The following is a 20615-nucleotide window of genomic DNA, read 5'->3' on the forward strand; positions in this document are numbered from 1 at the left end:
GCTCCCAGAGCGGGGTGCTGCTGTTGGCATCTCAAACCCCGTGTTCGTCCATCCCGCAGAGGCTGACGGCTCGGATCCAGCCTGGTCTCACAAAGCTGGGGGTCAAAACTGGCCAGTGAGTGGCTGGCGAATGCCTCGCAGCAGTTTGGGAGGATGGGGAGGGGGTGAGGGAGAGCCAGAGGGGACGTGGACCCCCACCCCGATGCCACCACACGACAGGACAGGTAACATCTGTCACTCTGCTTGCTTTTAATAGTGTTACTGCTACAGATTCTGCCAGTACCCTTCTGCCCGCGCCGGGCGGTTTTGCCAGTGAAGCCTCACAACAGCCCTGTGAGGTAGGTGGGTGACACAGGTGGACACCACACGAGGAGCCCCATGGCAGGGTGCAGGCTCCGTTCCTCCCTTCCAACCCAGAGGTTTGTTTTGTTTAACCCAAATTCATTTCCACACGCTGTTGCAAAATGTCCTCTGCTCCAGGCTGACAGCAGCGAGTCAGAAAGGTGAGAGCCCTTCCTAAATCCCTACTCGCAGGACAAACCCCTCCCTTCCGACATGTTGGGCATTTGATTGAAGTTACACAAGTCCTCGCTCACTCTGACTTCCATGGCTGAATTCCCATGCTCCAAACACCAGCCACAGCACTTTCCTGCTGAGAGTAAGCCTGGCTCACTGGAGGAAGCCAAGGAGCTTCAGCTGCTGCGAGGAGCAGAGACCTTCATGTTTCTTTCACAACATGTTCAAACGCCTTTCTTGGGGCACAGTGGCTTCACGAGTGAAGGCAGAAGGCAGCAGAACAAGCACCAATGTCAGATAAAGTTTACACCTTCTCATCCAAGTGTGGACAGACTGTTGACCTAGAAACCAGCTGGAACAAGGACAGAGCAAGCACTGGAGAAAAACTAGGGCTCTCTTCAAGGAGTGAGTGCTCAACCCTCATCCCCAGCAGGGTACAACGTTTTGCTCTCAGATCCCCAGGCCAGGTAGTGTAGAATCAGACCAAGGAGGTGCAAAACATCCTTATAGAGCATTAGGGTAGAAAACAGGCCAGTGTTGGAAATGTAAAGCATGGCAGGTCCTTGGGCAGAGGGTTAAACCAGCCCTTTGGGACAAGGCCAGGCATGGAGAGAGCAGGGCAGCAGGCGAGGAAGACCCATTCAAGAGACAGCTTTTGTGCACCCTTCATGTGCCAAAGGATCAGCCAGGCAGATGCAGCACAAACGCCCTCCCAGCCGGCTCGCAGCCCTTGCCTTCCCAGGGTTCTCACCCGAAGCTCTGGCAAGCCCACCACAGCATGGCCCTTGTTGCACTCAGCAGCAGGAGGAAGACGATAACAACCCGTGTGTGGCCAAAAGAGAGGTGGGGGACAAGGCACAAACAAGTGTGAAGGAATTGGTACCGCCTGGGTGAGTCAGACAGCTTACAGGGAGGGAGGCAGGCAGGCAAAGCAGGGGCTGGGGAGCCCTCCCACCGCCCAGGAGTGCCAGACGAAGGTCTCTGCCCTGGCCCCGGGCGTAGTGAGCAGCGAGGGGAGTGGGCAATACCAGGGATCAACATCTACGCTCCAAACAGCAAACAGGAGCGAGAGGGCAGCAAAAACAAAGGGAGCAGGCTCTGAAGACCCAGCGAATTAATTTAATAGCAGTGTCCCCCTTCAGAGGCTTGGGATCGCCCGTCACGGCTCTAGAGTGGGACAGTTTAAATCTGTAAAGCAGCAGCAGAAGGAACTGCACCAAGTTATTTTTAACAGCAAATCCTCATTTCTTTGAAGCAAGCTCAGCTTGAAAATGAAAGCAGGGTAAGAGTACCCAAAGTGTTGGGGCAGGTCTTCACTCGGGCTGTCGGAAGCTCCAAGAGACAGCCTGGCCTTAGAGGGGAATCCCAACAGATACAGGTCACAAAGCCAAGTGCTCTTCCCTGGTCAGCTTCTGCCTGCACAAGAGCAGCGGGAGGACAGGGCAGGAGCTCCAGCTGAACTCAGGCTTCCTGGGAGAGCAGGAGCCAACCCGAAGCCTGAGCCACCAGACAGCCCTGACCTGTCAATGTGCTGACTAAAGCTTGATTTAGCTCTCCTGGCTGGGACTGGGAAAGGTCCTGTCGTACAAAGGGGACTTGCTTGGCCAAGCCCATCAGCTGAACAGCGGTCAGGGCTACAGGAGAAGCAATGTTGTCTCCAAGGGACAGGGACAGCAGCTGGGAAGGCGCTCTGAGGAGGACTGGGGGGACATGGCAAGCTGAGCTCCAGGCTGCTGCCCTGGCACAGCCTGATCACTTGGCACCACCACGGCTCGGCTGGGATGCTGGCTGCCAGGGAAGGTCCTGCCATAACTCCAGCTCTGTTTCCTCTGTAGGTGCGCACGTTTCTTAGCAGCTCACATACAGGGATGATGGCTGCAGGTCCCCGGTCAAGGCTTCCTCTGTCCCCTGGGTTCTCTGAGACCAAGGCTGACGATCCGTCAGGAGTCAGCTTCTCCAGTGCTGGTGATGGCCAGTCACTCACGCCAGTATGCTTCACTCTGCATGTATCCTGGAGACACTGCCTGTCCCAAGCTGTGCCACATGCCAACTGCCTCCTCCCTCCCAAGGGGTACGGTGCCTACTTGATACTGCTTCACCACAGCCTTCACTGTCCTCCCCAGAAACAGCCCTTCCCTCCCCCAGCCCAGCCCCATACCACTCCTGCTAGGAACCACTCTCCTTCTCAAGGACATGGGCTTCTCGTCGTCCACTGGGCCTAAACACCCCTCGCCCCCTTGGTGCTCTGGGGTAGGAACCACGCTCCTGGACTCTGGACCTCTCCCACCTCCCGCAATCCCAGGGCCTGTGGTGGCCCTGCCAGCTGGGAGCTGCTCTGTGGTTGCTGCGGTTGAACGCCAGGTTCTCCTTCTCCCTGCCCTGGGCTTTGGCCCCCTCCTCCGGGGTCCATCTCTCCACATCATGGTGCTCCTCCTTCAAGTCCACGGCCTCGGTTACTGGTGAGGGGTCTTCAGGCCACAACTCCTTTCTTTCAGCCAAGGCAGCAGCCCTGCTTCTGCTGTGAGGCTTTGGAAACTCCTGGCTGTGCCTCCCACCAGGTCTCCGCTCCGGTCTCCGGCTGAAGCCCCTGGGCCCCCGGGAGCCGTGGAGCAGATGATAGGCTTCTTCTACCGGTTCCTGCCAGCCGCTGCATGACTGCCTGCCCTGGCCTCTGGGGCTTGGCCTCTCCCCTCTGTGCCTCTCCCTCTTGCTCAGTTGCTCCCCAGGCACAGCAGGCCTCTCGGGCTGCCCGGGTTCTGCCCCGGCTGGCTCTGGAGCCGAGGCTTGGCTGGGTGCCTGGGGCGCGTCCACAGCGCTCGCACTCACCGGCGGCTCAGAGGTAGCGGCTGCTTGGCCTGGATCCACAGCAGCTGGAGGCTGAAAGAAAGAACCCACCAGTTAAGCAAGGAACAGGGCAGCCCCATGGCAGCCGACAGTGGCGCTCGGTCCTGCACTCCAGGGCCCGCCCCTCGCCAGCTCTCTGCCCCCGGTGCCATACCGCCTGGAGGCTGATGAAGTAACGGTTCCTCTCTGCTTCAGGGTCAATGATGCCCCCTTTCTCTTGCTGTCTCTTGAAAATTAAGCGCAGTTCTTCCTGGTGCTGCAGCGTCTTGGCGTCCGGCCTGTACGGCTCCTGAGCGGCAGAAAGGAAGGTGGGTAAGGGCTCTCTCAGCATCTAGCACGGGTAGGCAGCGGCAGTGCTAAGAGCTACTCCCCAAACCCTCCTTTGATCACACAAAGAACACGGGATACAGAGGTCACTTCACGGTCTAGGAGAAGAAAACTCAGGGCTATACAACGAAGCCTGACCTTTGTGGACACACCAATCAATCAGGAGATGCCCTGCTAGGTTTTATGAATGGCCCTTTGGATGGGCTGCCTAGCGGGACCTGAGAGCGTGCAGTGGGTGCTCACCCGTCTGTTACGCTGGCCCAGCTGAAGCCACCCAGCGAGCGGGCGCAGCCGGGCAGACAAGCCCCCACCTCTTACCAGCGGGTGCTGTGGGGGCGGCGCGGCCTTCAGAGCGCAGAGATCGTAGACCAGGGTCTCCCGGCAGACGGGGCACTGCACGCCGACCTCCTGCGGGGAGGCAAGAGGTGACACCCAACCCGGCCGCGACCCAGCCCACACGCTGGCAGATGATCCCCAGCTTGGAGGGGGAACAGGGTGGCCTTCTTCACTCTTCTGCCAGGCAGGGAAGCCCAGAGGGGTTCCAGCAGCACGAAAGCACCCTGGTGTCTCAAAGACTGCCACGAAAGATGTCTCCACCACGAGGCACGCTGTGATGTGTGCCCCACTGGCTGACCGCTGCGCAGACCACCTCTGTCAGCACGTATGGCTCAAGTCCTCCTTAGGCTAGGATCTATTTTTCCCCACTCCAAAGTGGAGCGTGTCATCTAGGCAGCGCCTCTTTGCAAGGGTTTTGCAGGAAGGAGCCTTTGACTTGTTTCATGCTCAGCTGCACTGTTTGCTGTGCGGCTGACAACTGTTCCAGCACCTGCTCGGGCAGGTTTTATCACCCCAGAACGCAGGTGATCACGTTTATCCTGCTGCAAACCTCTGCAGTTCAAGGACTATGGAAGGAGCTCTCTTTCCTAACTCCTGTGATTCCCGATGCCCAAAAATGCAACCCCCCTGCCCCCTCACACAGCAGGCGCTGACCCAGGGATCCCATAAACCAACTGCTATAGTACTAAAAACTCATGGGGTAATTTTGGTTGGAAAGGGCCCTCTGGAGGTCACTTGGTCTAATCACCGCCCTGATCCTCAGCGCGGGCACTACAGTGACAGTGCTGCCGGGTCAGGCTAGCCCTCGCTCCGTGTCCCAAACGGAGTGACAGAGACGTCATGAGGGCCTGTGCAGGGCTCGGTACCTGTTTGGAGGAAGGTACCAGGTGCTGCTCTCTCTCTTCCTGCTGCATAAGGATCTCCTCCTCCATGTGCTGGGCATAGCGGGCCAGGCAGTGGGAGTGGAAGTAGTGGTAGCACTGGGTCTTTGTGAAGGCTTCTCTCTCCTGTAGAGGAGAAAGCACAGCTGTAAAGGGTTTCTGAGCACAGGGCTGCGCAGCCTCCCCAGATGAAGGGGATTTTCACTCCAATGTGAGCACTGGCAGCAGGGAACTCCTGCTACTGCTGGCAGAGACACATAACATCTGCTGGGCTTCTCACCTCTACTTCCTCAGCTCTTACTGGGACACTGCTCCCTGTTCCGAGTGTGAGAAACAATCCTAATGTCAAGCTGCAGGGGTTTTGTGACTGATTTCTCTGCACGTCTGCCTGTGTAAGCAGCAATCCTCCCACCAGTGTGTTCTCCTGCCTAGGCAGGCATCGCCTCTCCTTGTAATCCAGACAAGGCAAGCTCCCCTGTTCTCACAGACCTCAGCATCCACACGGATGGGTTCCCATCCCTCCCGACCACCCGTGTGCTGAGCTCCAGGTGAAGTCTGACCAAGACAGCGAAGCCAAGATGCACCAGCAACTATCCCCAGACCCTACCCACTCCCTTGGAGATGCTCTGCTGTCACTCACTGCCCCATGCCCTTTTGCTGTAGACAGTTATCTTCAGGCCAACAGGGAGAGCAGCGTGTGTTGCCTTAGGAAGGTTCACGCTCAGTAGGATCCCCTACAGACCAGGGGGGCACAAAGCTGCTGAGGCACACCCCAGTCCCAGGCTGACATCCCAAGCTTTGAGCCCCAGGCTCCCCATTCTCTTGCCTCACTTCCCAGCCAGCTTTTGGGGCCAGAGGACACGTGCCTACCTGGAACCCATAAAGACAGATCACACACTGGCCATGAGGAATGTTGTTGTCAGTGAGAATCTCCTTCCCCTTCTGCAGAAGCATTAAAGCAAACATTTCAGTCACCAGCCTGGCCTTGAGTGCAGGGCTATCCCGCCCCTCGGGCAGTCAGGGACCAGTGCCTGTGGCTGGTCGCCCCCAGTCTTCCCCACCTCTCACCTCGATCAGTTCATAGAGCACCTCGGTCCCCAGCCTGGCTTCAGCAACACTTCTGAGGGTCTGGGAAATCCTATAGCAAAGCAGCAGAAAGGCTTAACACAAATTTAGCCACACCTTTTCAGTGCCCCATGTACCTGTCACCCTGCCACAATGACAGGAAGAAGAAATAGAGCACTGGCCTTCAGGCTTTGCCTACAGCGTGGGATGGGCACATGTGCACACACATATTCATGTGCTCTCCCGACTCCCTGCAAGCCGGTGCGCAGGAAGCCTTTGTCCTCAGAGGACTTGCAAGAGCAGTTTGCTGGCCGCCTCGGCTCCAGCTCACCCAGCACCATTCAGTTTTGGTGAATCTCAGGCTTCGTTTATCTGACCGCAGCCCCTGAGCAGGTCTGGTGGGAGCCGCGTTGCTCCTGTGCTGCCGGCAGGTACCAGGCTCTCTCTGCACACTCCGCTGCACCATGGACAGGAGCACGAAGGCAACGAGGGGCTGCCCGAGGACTCGGTTCAGTCTCACCTCTGCCAAAGCAGCTTCAAAGGCCCAGGAGGTTTAGATGACATTTCAGGGGGCCCACAGGGGAACAACCACAGGGTGCACCCCTCGGTCTCAAATTCAGCACCAGTGGCTCTCAGGAGATTTAAGACAAGGGGATTCAGGGACCTGTATCCACCTGCTAACCAGGCACGGGGAGCCACAGGAATTTGTGAGGTAGTTTCTCCACCAGTTTCGCTCTCTGGATCTCCAGAGGAAAAGATCACCCTCTCCCCAACCTCCCGGCACTCACTTTTGAATTTGCTCATCCGACAGCCCCCTCGGGTTCCTGATCGAGATTTCCGGAGGTTTGTTGGGATACTAGGAAAAAAAGTTAAAAAAAGAAGAGAAACACTCCAAGCGCAACCGGGAAGGCGGGGAGGCCCGGGGGGCCGGCAGCCTACCTGGGGGGGCACGGAGAGCAGCAGGGTGAAGCGGACGTACTGGGAGTCGCGGTCCTGGGCCGTGGCGGGGTGCAGGGTGATGCTGATCTCCCAGGGCTCCCACCTGCGGGGCAGGCCGAGGTGAGGGCCGGCGGCGCCGGGCCCGGGCCCGGGGACTGGGGGGGGGGGGCGGGGAGGGTGTGTGCGGTCTTACCTGCCGCGGCCCCGCGCCACCCGCAGCTCCTCCAGGTAGATGGACTCCAGCACCTCCACCTCCGGCGGCAGTGCCCTGCGGGGACCGGGCGGGGGTCAGCCGGCTCCGCTGGGCCGGGGGTGCGGAGCGCCGGGACCGGGGGAGGGGGACGGGGTAGGGCGTTACCAGTCCGTCGCCTCCGGTTCCTCACCGGCCGCCGCCATCTTCCCCCGCGCCCCGGAACCGGAAGCGGAACGGCAGTGAGGGCGCACGCGCGGCGGGGGGAGGGGGGAGCGTTCCTAGGCGACGCGGCGGCGGGCCCGGGGGTGGCGGGGCCGCGGCGGGAGCGGAGCGGGGCGAGGTTAATCCCGCCCGGGTCTGGGAGGGGGCTGCGGGGGGCCTCGGGTCTCGTCCTGCCAGAGCGGAGCGGGGGGGGGGGGGGGGGGGGGGGGGGAGCTGGCGGGCAGGGTAAGAGCCGGAGCCCGGCGTGGGTCCCGCCGTGGTACCGGGCCCTGGGTGGAGCCCCGCGGGGAGGGGAGGCCGCGGCCCGTGGGCTCCGGGATGGCGGAGGGCCCCGCGCTGCCTTCCCGGCGCTGGCGCGGCCCGTCTCCGTCGCAGCGGGGGTTGGGAGTTGGTGGCCGACGGCAGCCGGTGGCGGAGGGCGAGAGGGCGAGGCGTTTCTGCTCACCGGCTGCCTTGCCTCGCAGCTCTGCCGCCCGCCCGCCATGGAGGAGTACCACGTGCTGGAAATGGTCGGCGAAGGCTCCTTTGGGCGCGTGTACAAGGGGCGCCGGAAACACAGCGCCCAGGTGAGGAGAGGGCTGTGGCGCTGGGGATGCATTGCTGGGGGCTGTGGGGTTCCGGGGCCCTGCCACGCCTTTGGGACTCATTCATTTTTCTGCTGACGTTCCTGGCCAGCTCCTGCTGGCACAGAGTCATTCGGGCTCGAGGGACCTCAGGAGGTCTCCAGTCCATCCCCTGCTACAAGCAGGGCCAGCACTAAATTCAGATCCTGTGAAACCTCAAGGACAAACATCCACAACCAGCGCTTGACTATACTTGGGGTGAATGCTTTTTCCTTATATCGAGTTGAAGCTCTCCTGTTTCAGTTCGTAATCCCTGTGTTATCCTCCCATGTGCTTCAGCCCCCTCACCATCCCGGTGGCTTCTGCTATGCCCACTCCAGCCTGTTGATGTCTTTCTGGGCCAAAAATTGGCCACAATATTGCCAATGTGGTCTAAGAAGTTCCAAACAAAAGGCAATAATCACTTCCCTCCAACTCCTGCCTGTTGCTACAGCCCAGGGTGCTGCTAGTGCTCCTCACTGCCAGGGCATGCTGCTGGCTCGTGTTAGGCTTGCTGTCCACCAGCATCTCTAGGTCCTGTTCCGTGCTTCTGGCAGTCCTGGTTTTGTGTGCACTCACTGATTAAATTTCTTTGCTTTAAAGGCCAGCGTGCAAAGTATTGGGAGCACCTGTACTGATGTGCAAGGACCTGGGGGGAGCCCCAGCTCCTAGGGATCCAGTGAACAAATGTCTTGTTTGGTGTGCTCAGCTGGAAAATGCTGAGTCCTGTTTGGATTAAATGCAGCCTCTGCCAGGGTAGATAGGAGCCTGGTCTGATCCCATCTTTGCCTACTTTGAAAGGTGGTGGCCTTGAAGTTCATCCCCAAGGTGGGGCGGTCTGAGAAGGAGCTGAAGAACCTGCAGCGGGAGATTGAGATCATGAGAGGCCTCCATCACCCCAACATCATCCAAATGCTCGACAGCTTCGAGACCGACAAGGAGGTAAAGGGGACTACTCTGGGCAGATGCTTTTGCTTGACTGGGACAGGGGAACGAGGGCTGGCCCTTGCTGTCGTAGGGACTTCTTTCTCAGGAGATGCTGGTGACACCCTCCCAGGGCCTGGTCAGTGTTTTGCAGAGCCCTGCAAGATGTGCCGCATGGGGAGCCAGCACCTATCCGGGCTGTGTGGGGTGCACTAGGTCATGTGCAGAGGTGAAGGAGCTGTGCGCGGGGTGTGCGATGCAAGAGGAGTGGTTTGGGATCACAGGATGAGGGTGACTCTTCAGTCACCTCATCAGGCTCTTCAGAGACTGACTTTTTACTGATTTAAGCTCTCATGGAGACAGTATGGTAAGAACGGACTGAACACTCTGCTATGGGACATGAGGGCATGAAATAAAGTAATTGGGCAGCAGATTCAAAACAAGCTCAAGGGAGTGATTCTACCCACTGCGCTTGGAAGTTTGCATTCTGGGCTTGTCCTGTCCTTCCCTCTTCCCTGGTTTCTGCTGGCGGTCGAGATAAGGACAGCCATAAGGCCTCTGCTAAGTGCCTGGCTCTCTCTGCAGTGCAGCCACGGGGGCTCTTTCCCACCCCAGGTCCCAGCCCAAGCTGATGGGCTGTACATGATGACACCCCAGCATCTCACTCATGTGTCCTATCCTGCTCTGTCCCAGTCCCCAGAGCATGGTGAGGACACGGCTGGGTGCATGTCTGATGTCACCATGCTGCTCTTCCCTCCAGGTGGTGGTGGTGACTGACTACGCAGAGGGGGAGCTCTTCCAGATCCTGGAGGACGATGGGAGTTTGCCCGAGGACCAGGTAACTGCCATGGCAGTGGCCACACAGCTACGGGCTGGAGAGAACGGGATTTGTCTGCTTGCAGGCAGCGGGATTCTGCTGTGGGCCAGGAGACATCAGGAGGCTGAAGGTGCCTCTGGGGCTTTACCTGGCAGAGCTTCTGAAGGGGGTGGAGAGGGGGCCAAACTGCACTGGGGGACAGTGGGGTCCAGCAGGGACCTCAATTTCCCTATTCCCACTCCAAGGACCATAGCACCAGGCTGCTGCCTCGGCCATTGGCCTACTCCAAGGCACTGCTGGCCCAGACAGAGCAAGAGCAGGAGTGGGGGTACTGGGGAAGCCAGGCTGTAGGGGACCTCATGGTTGTGCCAGCTGGTGGTACCATGGGACACAGGGTGAGGCTGCTGTGTCTCCGGCAGGTCCAGACCATAGCTGCCCAGCTGGTCTCTGCTCTGTATTACCTGCACTCCCACCGCATCCTGCACCGTGACATGAAACCCCAGAACATCCTGCTGGGCAAAGATGGCGTCGTCAAGCTCTGTGACTTCGGGTGGGTGCTGGGGGCCAGCTTGAGGGGGACACTTGGATTCAGGGCAGCCAAGAGGTGTCCTGGGTGCTGTAGAGGAGAAGGGGGGAGTGTGGAAGGGGACCTGGATTCTGTGTGTATGTAGAGGTTGAGCAGGGATGGGGGATTTTGGACTCCGGAGGGGAGAAGTGTTGGTAAACTCGTAGGGATCTCCCTGGGAGCTGTACTGGATGTTTCAGCCTGAAGTGACCATATGTGCTTTGCTCTGAGCAGGTTTGCCCGTGCCATGAGCATCCACACCATGGTGCTGACCTCCATCAAGGGCACCCCGCTGTACATGTCCCCTGAGCTGGTGGAGGAGCGGCCGTATGACCACACGGCGGACCTGTGGTCTGTGGGCTGCATCCTATACGAGCTGTTTGTGGGTACCCCTCCCTTCTACACCAGCAGCATCTTCCAGCTCGTCAGCCTCATCGTCAAGGACCCCGTCAAATGGCCTGCGGCCATAAGCCCAGTCTTCAAGGTAAGGGTGAAGGCCCTGTCTGTGGGGTGAGATCTGTTAATGTGGTAGCAGCTTTGGCCTTGCCTGCTGCCCTGCTGGGTCACGCCAAGGTTTTATGGCTCCTAGCAGGGATTTCAGAACAGAGAGGAGGGATGAAAGCCGGGCCTCCTGGGAGAGGGCCGTTAGCACTGCTGTCCATAAGCTGGGAAACTGGGGCCAATAGCAGAGGAGTAATTTACTGAGCTGGGAAGTTTCTTCCCATCTGCCCGCTGCACTAGAGCTTCTCCCTTCCCAGAGCCAGGCAGGGAACGCAGCCTTCTGGGTGCCCGCACTGGGGGAGGCCGGTGGGTACACTGTGCTCATTGGCGGGTGCTGAGCGTGTGTTGGTGACCTTGGTGCTGTGCTGCCCTGCAGAGCTTCCTGCAGGGACTACTGATGAAGGACCCCCGCCAGCGCCTGTCATGGCCAGAGCTGCTCTCTCACCCCTTCATTGCTGGGCGGGTTACTGGTGAGTACCAGCTCTTCTTCCAGTGCTGGCAAAGTCTTTTTCCTCCTCCTACTGCCCCGAGGTTGGGAGTACCACCCTGCCCTGCTATTTTTACTACCCTGGTCTTTGCATCCCTCCTCTCAGCTTCCTCCAAGCACCGATCCCTAGCTCCTGCCTCTGGGATGCTCTGGGTCCCCCCAGATTCCCCTGGGATCCCAGAGCCGATCACTCTCCCTGTGTCCCAAGGGAGAGCTGCTGCTGAAGCTCTCCCTTTGTCTCCCCAGTGATTGATGACACGGAAGAGCATGGGATCTCAAACCCCTTCACCACCAAGCTGTCCCCAGAGCTGCAGGCCCTGAAGGAGCAACAAGCTCATTCCCTGGCCCCCAGGAGCGGCCAGTCCAGGATCCTGAGAAAGGCCCGTCAGAAGATGGCCGAGGAGGCACAGAAAAAGGTGGAAAAGGTGGAGGAAAGAGTGGGGTTCCTCCGGCTGTGTCCAGCAGTGAGGGCAAAGGAGGGGGTATCTGAAGTGTGACCTGGGGGGAAAGACAGAAGGTATATTGGTACCTCACCAGGCTGGGGTGTCAGCCACAAACAAAGCAGAACGTGGGACCCTCAGGGTGGTGGGGTCTCGGGGACTCATCTGGCTCTTTAGTAACTCTGCCCTGACCAAGCTTCTCTGCCATCACCCAGGGGCAACTGAAGGCAGGTGGTGCATCTGCGAAGGACTCTGGCAAAGGATGCCCAGGGCATAGGCCCAGAGCAGCTCCTCAGAAGGCAGCGCTCCTGGAGGGGGAGCCACCTGCTGCTTCCAATGAGAAGAACCCAGGTGTTGCGCAAGGAGAGAGCAGCCTGACAGAGTGGGAGTTGGAGGAGCCTCCTCCCGACCCCCGGTGAGGGAAGGCTGAGGCTGGGACAGGAGTTAGAGGGGAAGGCAGGGTTGTTCACTGACTGCCCTGTTTCCTTGGCCAGGGAGCACAGCATCACTCGAGACTATGAGCAGGAGTTTCCTGGAGCAGGTGCCCCTCCACAGCCTGGTGCTGGCAGGGCAGAGCCCCGGGGCAGGCGCAGCATTGACACCGTGGACCTGGAGAGTGAGGTTAGACGGTGTTTTGTGGTGAGGATAGCACGGCCCAGTCCCCAGGGGCTGGTATAGAGACTGTGGGGCAGGCAGTGTCTGTGGCACCAGTCCTCTCTTCTCCATGACTAGGAGCTGGAGAGTGACGAGGAGTGGCAGCACCTGATTGAGGCTACTGAGCCCTCGGCCCTGCAGCTCAGCACTCCATTGAGCCTCCTGAGGGAGCCGGCCTTCCGGCACCGTGCCCAGGCCCGCCTGGCAGACTCTGCTCAGCAGGTGAGTGATGGCTGGCCCAGGCACCTACAACTGGGGACAGGGATGCTTCCTTCTTCCCCAGGATTGGGTTGGGAGCATTGGGAGAGTCCTCAGTCCAGTCAGCAAGGAGATCCTCTGCTTCTTCAGGAGCCGGAGCTGTCTCATGCACTTAGCTTGCCATCTGGTCTCCTGCTGTCCTCTGTCTGAGGGGGTGGAGGGCTGCCCCACGGCTGATGGAGAGGCCAAAACTGCTGCTGATCATGAGCTCTTCTGGCTTCTCTGTGTCCAGGTGCTGGAAGGGATGCTGGAGGGAGCTTCCCGTCTCCGTCCCGTGCTCCGTGTTGTGGGCAACCTCCTGGCTACCCGATGTGACTCTGAGCTGCTAGACCACTTCTGCCGAGAGCTGAATGTGCCTCTGTCCCTGCTTTGTCTAGCCAAGCAGATCCTGGAGAGTGGTAGCACCAAGCAGGTGGGTGTAGGACCCCAGAGAAATTTGAGCTCCTTCCAGCCCTGTAGAGTGCTGGTGCTGAGAAGGCCCTGGTGTTCTGCTGGAGCTGGCTCACAGGACCAGTGTCTCTTCCAGGCCGCCTTGAGAAGGGGGAGGTCCTGGCAGGGAAGGATCCTGCTGCGGTGGTGTTGGGATAGTTAGCAGACAATCCCCAATTGCTGTTTCTTTCTGGATCTTGCAGCAGCCCTGGTGTATCACAGTGTTGGCAGACCTCCTCATGGTGACCACAGTTTATTTCAGCAGTGAATGCAGCCTGGAGGACAGTGAACAGAAGGACAGGTAGGGACAACCCTCTGTGCGCTGAGGTCTCTTGCGGCCACTGTGGCAACCCAGTAGTAGGTGGCAGGGTGGTGTTCTTACTCTGTGGCTGGAGCTCACTCCGTGGGGAAGCATCATGGACTAAGTGCTTCATGCCATGTCGCTGTGCTCGCAGAGGAGCGCTTTCCATTAGTGGGGCTAATTAAGGGGAAGGCACAGCTGAGTAGAGTCCGGTTGTGCTGCCTCCTGGCACTAGCTCACAGTGCTAGTGTGTGCTGCCTGCTCCGTTAGCCAGGGCCATGTGGGCCTGGGCACACACTGTCCTCACAGCCAGTGTTTCTCTGCTCTCCTCTGCCCCTGCTGCCTCCCCCAGCCTTCAGGCCTTTCGGGAGAGTGCCAGCTGCTTCCTAGCCCTGCTGCCGGAGCTGCTGGCTGAGCCAGCCGACAGCGAGATGCGACTCTGCCAGCAAAGCCTCCTGGTAAGGGTGCCCCTGTCTCCCTTCTCCCCACTCTCTCCCCCAGGGATAGAAGCTGTGGGGCTGGGTGTGTGTGTCAGGGGAAGCGCAGGCTGAGGACCCTGCTCCCAGCTGTGGGATCTGATGCATTCTGTTCAGGGCAGGCTGTCTCACCCACCAGGGTACTGTGGGGGATGACATGCAGAAAGGACCTCTCTGTGAGGGCACCTTCCCTGGCTGTGCCTCTGCATATACCCCTCTCTCAGCCAGGGTTACTGGCTCCCACACAGTAATCTGCCCAGAGAGGACACTTAGGGGTCCCTGAAGCTCCAGCACATGAGTCCTTCTCCCATCTCTACTGTCCCCCCACAGCCTCCTACCCGACTGCCCTTCCCTCTCATCTCACCCTTGATCTACAGTGATGGCCCCACTGTGTCTCCCCCAGTGCTTCACCCTGCTCTGTGAGAGCCTGGATGCAACGTGCCTTTCCATCTCTGCCTCCTTCTATGCCAGCCTGCGAGAGGAGCATCAGCCCCTGCTGAACAGACTTCTCCAGGGATCCATCCTGGAGCAGCCTGCTCTGCGAGGTAGCGGTGGTGGCAGCTCGCCACCTTCTCCTAGGGTTTCGCCTCTCCCTCCTGCCCTTGGGCTCCCTCAGAGCGCTGACTGCCATTGCAGTGCTGTTGGCCGGGGAAGGTGGCTGAAGCTTATCTGCCAAAAGCCCTGCTAACCAGGGCTCTCATGTTCTCTCCCTCAATCCCAGATCTTGCCCTGTTTGTGCCACAAGCCTGACTTTTCCTCTCTTGGACTCCAGCCCCATCTTGCTGCCCCTCAGCATCCCTCACCCTTAGCACATGTCTCCTGAACTCTGTCCCTGTGCAGGTGCGGTGATGGAGGCCAAGTCTGCCCGTGACCAGAGCCCACGTGTGGCAGACCTCTTCATAGCTGCATTGGCTGCTGCCTGCAGCATCCCCCTGGAGAGGAATGGCTGTCGGGAAGCGAAGCAGCAGGTCAGGCCAGCTCTCTGCATGGTGAGGTGTGTTCCCCACCAGGACAGCAGCCCTTTGCAGGAGGGTCTCTTTTTCAGCAGTAGAGTGGAGGGCTGGTGTCCTCCAGCTTTGGTGGCTGCAGGGCTGGTGTTTGCAGGCTGCGCCTTCCCAGCCAACAGCTGAGCTTCAGGAGTCTAAGGACTCCTAAGTCAGTTAAGAGACTTACGCTTAGCCCATCCCACAGTTCAGATCCTGAGTAAAGGGCTAGGCAATGCAGAGAAAACATGAAGAATTCTTACATGACATTGCTATGAAGTGTAGGAATTCTGAAACTGAATGGACAATAAATAAGAGGGAAAATGAAACTACAGATTTACATTTGATCCTTTAACTCGACTCTGAGTCAACAGGGAGGGAAGCAGAGGAGGAATCTCACTTTGCTCATCCCAGCTCTGGGACTGTGCATCAAAGCTGTGCTGGGTCACAGTAGATGGGCATCCCTATGTAAATGCAGGCAACATGCAGGAAGCAGATGCCTTCTTTTATTAACTTGTTGCTAGCATTAAACTCCTTAAGTCTATGCAATGCTTCAGGTGCTCAGGGTGCAAAACAGGCTGATTTCTGCAGGTCGCTCTGGAGGTAGCTGAAAAGCTTATGGAGGGAGAGAGCCAGCAGCTTGGGAGGCTGTTGGGGAGACTGGAGCACCCAAGCTGCTCCTTGAACGTGCTCAAGGTAATGGCCCCATCCTTTTATCTGGCTGTCCCCAGAGGTGCCTAGACCTTTGGTCTGGGGTTTGGAGCATGGGGAAGGGGGAACTGTGGGCTCAGCGCTCAACGACTCCCATCTCCCTGGTGTCAGTTGTTGAATAAACGGGGTGTGACTAGGGTGGGCCTGGTCACTGTGTCCCTGTCCAGAGGGGCTGGTATGCATCTCTCCTCTCTGTCTCGCAGATCCTCTACGCTGGCTGCCATGCCAGCCCAAGCCTGTGCCAGCACCTGGGAAGGAGCCAGCGACTGTGGGGCTCCCTCATGCAGCTCTCAAAGGGCGAGGTAGGACAGACCGCAGCCCCAGTGCTGGGGTAGGAGTGTGGGCAAGCAGGACACATTCCCCTGAGTGCTGCTTAGACCAGGCTGTGGGACGTGTGGGGAGAGGAGTTTGGGGGAGCTTAGTTTGGAGAGTGCAGGTCTCCTCCAGGGCCCAGAAACATTCCCTCCCAGCCTTGCTGTCTCCCTGTGACTCCTGCTCCCTTGGCAGGTCCCCGTGGCGGAGGTGGCCCAGGGGACAGCCTGCGAGGCCTCCCTTGACCTGCTGGCCCTGCTCACCCTGCAGCTCCAGACCTCCCCTCCCAGGTAAGTACCTGCTTTCATGGGTGGCAGAGGAACACGTCCTGCCCTGAACAGTTCTCTGCCTCGCCCTGCCGAGAGCTGGGCTGTGCTCCCACTGAGTCCCCAGATCCAGACAGACCAGCAGAGTGCTGGGCAGTGTTGGGGGTGCTGGGGATGCGGTGAGGACCCAGCGTGGACAAGGAACCAGTGTCCACTCCTCCTGCAAGGTAGCTGCTTCCCAGCTCTGGGGATATTTGGATGCTGCTGCTCTGTGGGATGTGAAGCTGTGGGAACACAGTGCCTCTCTCCTGGTCCCTGTTTCAGGCTTGAGGAGATGGTTACACTGGCCATGGATCTCATCACCCAGTCTCCTGTTGTCTCCCTTGTGGTAAGTCTGCCCACCCTGCCAGAGCCGCCACTGAGAGCCCTGAAGAGCCCCACATCCCGTTTGGGCCTTGCTGTTGCTTGCTCAGGGTGGGATGGGGGCAGGCGCAGCCTGGCTGTCCCTGCCCTCGGCCGAGGGACACAGGCTCAGCACGGAGCAGGCAGGTGGGCAAGTCCCAAAGGTGCTGAGCTCTCCCCGTCCTGCAGGGTGCTGCAGCGTTCCTCCTGGCACAGCTCAGTCAGCACAGGGTGGCCTTGGAGCTCAGGGGAGAAGAGATCCTACCGGTGGTGACAAACGTGCTGACAGCCCCTGCTGAGGTACGGGATGGGGACAGAGGAGCAGGGGAGCCATGCTGTCCTCCCACCGTGGAGGTGTGCAGTCAAAGACGGGGTCAGAAGGGTGCAGGTGAGGTGCTGCTGCCCTCAGACCCAGCACCCAGCTCCAGCCTGTCCCCTGCTCCCCTGACAGCTGCATCTCCCCCCGCCAATGGGTGCTGGTCTCTACGACGGGATCTTTTTCATCCTGCTGAAGCTCCTTGCCCAGGTACCAGCCTGCCCGGTCCCTGCCGAAAGGTGTGGGGGCAGAAAGGCCTGAATGTGGGTTGGGGATGGAGGCTGAGGCAAACCAGGGAACAGGCAGCTTTGCCTGAGCTGTGCAGCCCTGTGAAAGTCACCTGATGTCCCTGGGTTGTCTGTGGAGCTCTGGAGGGTTGGTGGGAGGGTAGTGGGCAGGGATGGGTGATTCGTGGGTACATCAGTGAAAGAGGACAGAGTTGTTCATGGACTGGCACTGTCAGCAGGTACAGCAGGGCTGCCAGCTGCCTGTCCCCCCTCTCCCCCTCCTGGGCCACGTTTGTCCAGCCCTGACCTCCCCAGGACCATGGGGCTGGCAGGGACGCAGACCAGAACCCCGGGGAGCTCTGGGGGCCAGGATGCCCCCCCCCAACAAATGTCTCCCCATCTTTAGGAGGACGTGGCCATGGAGCAGGGCTTTTCTGCCTCGGAGCTGTGGAGTGTGGTGTGGCATTGTGTTGCTGCGGTGCTTCGCGTGGGCAGTGACAGGGCAGTGCCAGAGGCAGATCCCCCAGGGGCCGGTCACCCCATGGCAGAGCTGGACTGGAACCTCCTCTCCCCTCAAGGTAGGAGCTGCAGGACAGCAGGGCGTCTGCCTGGGACCCTGCTCTGCATCCTGTCCTCAGACCTGCCCACGCCTGTCCGCGTCAGCACCTGGTTCCTGAGGCCAGAGGGGCTCAGGGGGCTTCTCTTGAGGGTTGCCATTGTGTTCCAGGGAGAGAGGGTGGCCTGGCCCATGCTGTGCCCAGGTGGCAAGAGCTCAGCTGAGCTGGCTGTGTAGGAACAAGAAAAAGGTGTCTGTGCCGCAGGGGAATATTCGCTCTGGCAGACGTGACCACCGCGGGTGGAGATTGGTCTGGTCTCAGGCAGTGAAGCCCAGAAGCAACCCTGGAGCAGCCTTGAGGCAGTACAGGCAGACAGAAGAGAGGAGACTTTGCAGCCTTCCCTAGCTTTGCCTCTCTGCTGCGCTGTTCCCCCTGCAGGCACCCTGCTCTTCCTCAGCCTGGCCCTCTTCATCTTCACTCGCGAGCCCCACTGGTGCCTGCCTCAGCTCACCCAGTCCCACGGCGTCCTCGTGGTGACGCTGAAGAGGCTGCTGTCCCCTGGCTTCCTGGCCTGCCTGGCACAGACGTGAGTTGGGAGGGCTGAAGCCAGCAGAGCTCAGCTGCTGAATGGGGCTTGGACATGAGCAGAGGGACGAGAAGTTCCTGACCTGGCACTTGCAAGGCACAGCTCACCTGCAGAGCCTCTCCTTAGAGCCTGGCATGGGGAATGCTCTCTGCCTCTTCCCCTGATGTTTTTCTGATCACCTCTGTGTTAAGCTCTCTCTCTCTCTCTCTCTCTCTCACAAATTCAGACAAGCAGGAGAGGATGGGGACCCTGAGCTTGTCCCAGCTGTGGTGATCCAGGCCTGCCAGCTCCTCTGTTTCCCTTTTGCCCTGGATGTGGACGGAGACACCTTAGCACTGGTCGTGGAGGCTGTGAGAGATGCCCAGATCCCTGCCCAGCTGCTGCAGGTACCCTCTTGGCCCTGTTTCTCTTCCACCCCCGTACTGCAGAGAGACCTCCCCACATCGCAGCCCCTGATGCATGGCACCACTTCACACCATGCTGGCAGTTTCTGTCCACGCAGGGATGTCACCTGGGTGCCGTGCAGCCCTCGGGGTGGCTTGGCCAGCAGCTGAGCTTTGCACTGACCTGCTGGCAGCCTTCAGCTGCTGCTTGGCTTGGCCCACACGTGAGGACAGCACACTCAGCACCGCTCTCTCTCCTTTCTCCTTAGGTCTGCTCTCACCATCTGCCCTCCTCGTACATCGAGCTCCCCATGAGCCTCTTGTGCCACCTCGTTGTGTCTGATGAGCAGGTCATCGACCAAATGGTGAGGGCAGCCGCTGCCTCAGAGCACATCGTTGCCTTCTTGACGTCTGCCTTGTTTTCAGACAGCCTCACGCTCACTGCTGATCTCCTGTCTCTCTTGACCCACGTGGCTCGAGCCTGTCCGGAGCACCTGCCCTTTCTCCAGAGGATCCTGAGGAGCTCGGACATGGCCGACCAGCCGCTGACCCGCCTGCTTGGCCACCCACAACACCTGATACGAACCAAAACTTGCAACCTGCTGGGCAACCTGCTCCGACACGGCCACAGCTTTCCCCAGGCGCTGCAGGGCCAGCCCGCCTTGCTGGAGAGCCTGCTGGGGTGCCTGGCGGACCCGGAGGAGAGCGTGCGCAAGGCAGCCAGCTTCGCCGTGGGCAACGCCGCCTATCATGAGTCCTGCCCGGCCGGGGCCCTGGGCAGGGCTGTGCCCAGCCTGATGCGGCTGCTGAGCGACGCGCAGGCCAGGACGCGCTGCAACGCGGCCTCGGCCCTCGGCAACTTAGGCCGGCGCCAGTCCGAGCTGGGGGACCTGCTGGTGGAGAGCAGAGCCCCCCACGTCCTGCTGGAGGTGGCCTGCCGGGACCCCCGGGAGAGCGTGCGGGAGGGAGCCCTCGTCGCGCTGCGGGCCCTCAGCTGTCACCCCAGGACGCAGCAGGTATGGCACAGGGAGCTCAGCTCCTTCATGGGACATGATGGGGACAAGCAGCCAGGCTGGCGGGTGACTCCTAGAATCATAGAATGGTTTGGGGTGGAAGGGACCTTGAAGATCATCTGGTTGCAACCCCCCTGCCATGAGCAGGGACATCTTCCACTAGACCAGGCTGCTCAGAGCTCCATCCAACCTGGCCTTGAACACTTCCAGGGAGGGGGCAGCCACAGCTTCTCTGGGCAACCTGTTCCAGTGTTTCACTGCCCTCGTGGTGAAGAATTTCTTCCTGATATCCAATCTAAATCTGCCCTTGTCCTGTCACTACACACCCTTGTGAAAAGCCCCTCTCCATCCTTCCTGTAGGCCCTTCAGGTACTGGAAGGCTGCTATAAGGTCACCCTGGAGCCTTCTCTTCTCCAGGCTGAACAGCCCGAACTCTCTTCGCCTGTTCTCGTACCAGAGGTGCTCCAGCCCTCTGATCAACTTCGTGGCCCTCCTCTGGCCCTGCTCCAACAGCTCCATGTCCTTCCTATGTTGGGGGCTCCAGAGCTGGACGCAGGACTCCAGGTGGGGTCTCACGAGAGCAGAGTAAAGGGGCAGAATCCCCTCCCTCACCCTGCTGGCCACGCTTCTCTTGATGCAACCCAGGACACGGTTGGCCTTCTGGGCTGCGAGCGCACATTGCCGGCTCATGTTGAGCTTCTCACCCACCAGTACCCCCAAGTCCTTCTCCTCAGGGCTGCTCTCGAGCCAGTCTCCGCCCAGCCTGTGTTTGTGTTTGGGATTGCCCCGACCCACGTGCAGGACCTTGCACTTGGCCTTGTCCCTCTCTGCTCCGCAGGTCCTGCTGTCCCTCGGAGCCCCTGGGAGGCTGGCCGCGCTGGCTGGCAGCGACTGGCGGCCTGCTGCTGGTGGCAACCCCCGGCCATCTTCTGCCTGGCACTGCGAGAAGCTCCTCCGCCTGCTTACGCCTCCGCGCAGCACCCCTGGGAGCAGGGCTGGCAGCATCCCCGGCCCCCCGGGCCCCAGCGGGCCTGCCGCCCCGCCGCAGGGCTGAGCTTGGCCGGACGGGCCGCCGGGACGGG

The 20615-nt window shown here is 59.8% G+C and overlaps 2 protein-coding genes across 6 annotated transcripts; one reads left to right on the forward strand and one right to left on the reverse strand.

Moving 5' to 3' along the window:
• Positions 1-236: 236 nt before the first annotated feature.
• Positions 237-7325, reverse strand: RNF25 (ring finger protein 25). Of its 2 annotated transcripts, XM_075431139.1 has the most exons (10): positions 7267-7325; positions 7102-7176; positions 6909-7011; positions 6758-6825; positions 5973-6042; positions 5775-5846; positions 4890-5030; positions 4006-4095; positions 3515-3649; positions 237-3393 (listed from the first exon to the last, which is right to left on the reverse strand). In XM_075431139.1, the coding sequence occupies exons 1-10, from the start codon at positions 7302-7304 to the stop codon at positions 2683-2685; spliced, it is 1503 nt and encodes a 500-aa protein (XP_075287254.1). In that variant the 5' UTR covers positions 7305-7325; the 3' UTR covers positions 237-2682. The 2 variants fall into 2 exon arrangements, with proteins under 2 accessions (XP_075287254.1, XP_075287255.1); XM_075431140.1 differs by lacking the exon at positions 4006-4095.
• Positions 7326-7367: 42 nt separating this feature from the next.
• Positions 7368-20596, forward strand: STK36 (serine/threonine kinase 36). Of its 4 annotated transcripts, none has more exons than XM_075431133.1 (27): positions 7368-7441; positions 7788-7889; positions 8727-8867; positions 9610-9687; positions 10086-10216; positions 10466-10715; positions 11109-11202; positions 11466-11644; positions 11875-12074; positions 12154-12280; positions 12392-12535; positions 12804-12983; positions 13204-13301; positions 13654-13759; positions 14181-14322; positions 14618-14745; positions 15352-15456; positions 15675-15773; positions 15979-16073; positions 16281-16437; positions 16641-16751; positions 16903-16977; positions 17401-17572; positions 17990-18137; positions 18364-18523; positions 18790-19536; positions 20372-20596. In XM_075431133.1, exons 2-27 carry the CDS (start codon positions 7806-7808, stop codon positions 20585-20587), a joined length of 4167 nt encoding a protein of 1388 aa, XP_075287248.1. In that variant the 5' UTR covers positions 7368-7441; positions 7788-7805; the 3' UTR covers positions 20588-20596. The 4 variants fall into 4 exon arrangements, with proteins under 4 accessions (XP_075287248.1, XP_075287251.1, XP_075287249.1 ...); XM_075431136.1 differs by having other exon boundaries at positions 16374-16437; XM_075431134.1 differs by having other exon boundaries at positions 11466-11635.
• The last annotated feature ends 19 nt before the right edge of the window (positions 20597-20615 follow it).

Source organism: Opisthocomus hoazin, chromosome 9 (genome assembly GCF_030867145.1).
Source record: "Opisthocomus hoazin isolate bOpiHoa1 chromosome 9, bOpiHoa1.hap1, whole genome shotgun sequence".
NCBI lineage: Eukaryota > Metazoa > Chordata > Aves > Opisthocomiformes > Opisthocomidae > Opisthocomus > Opisthocomus hoazin.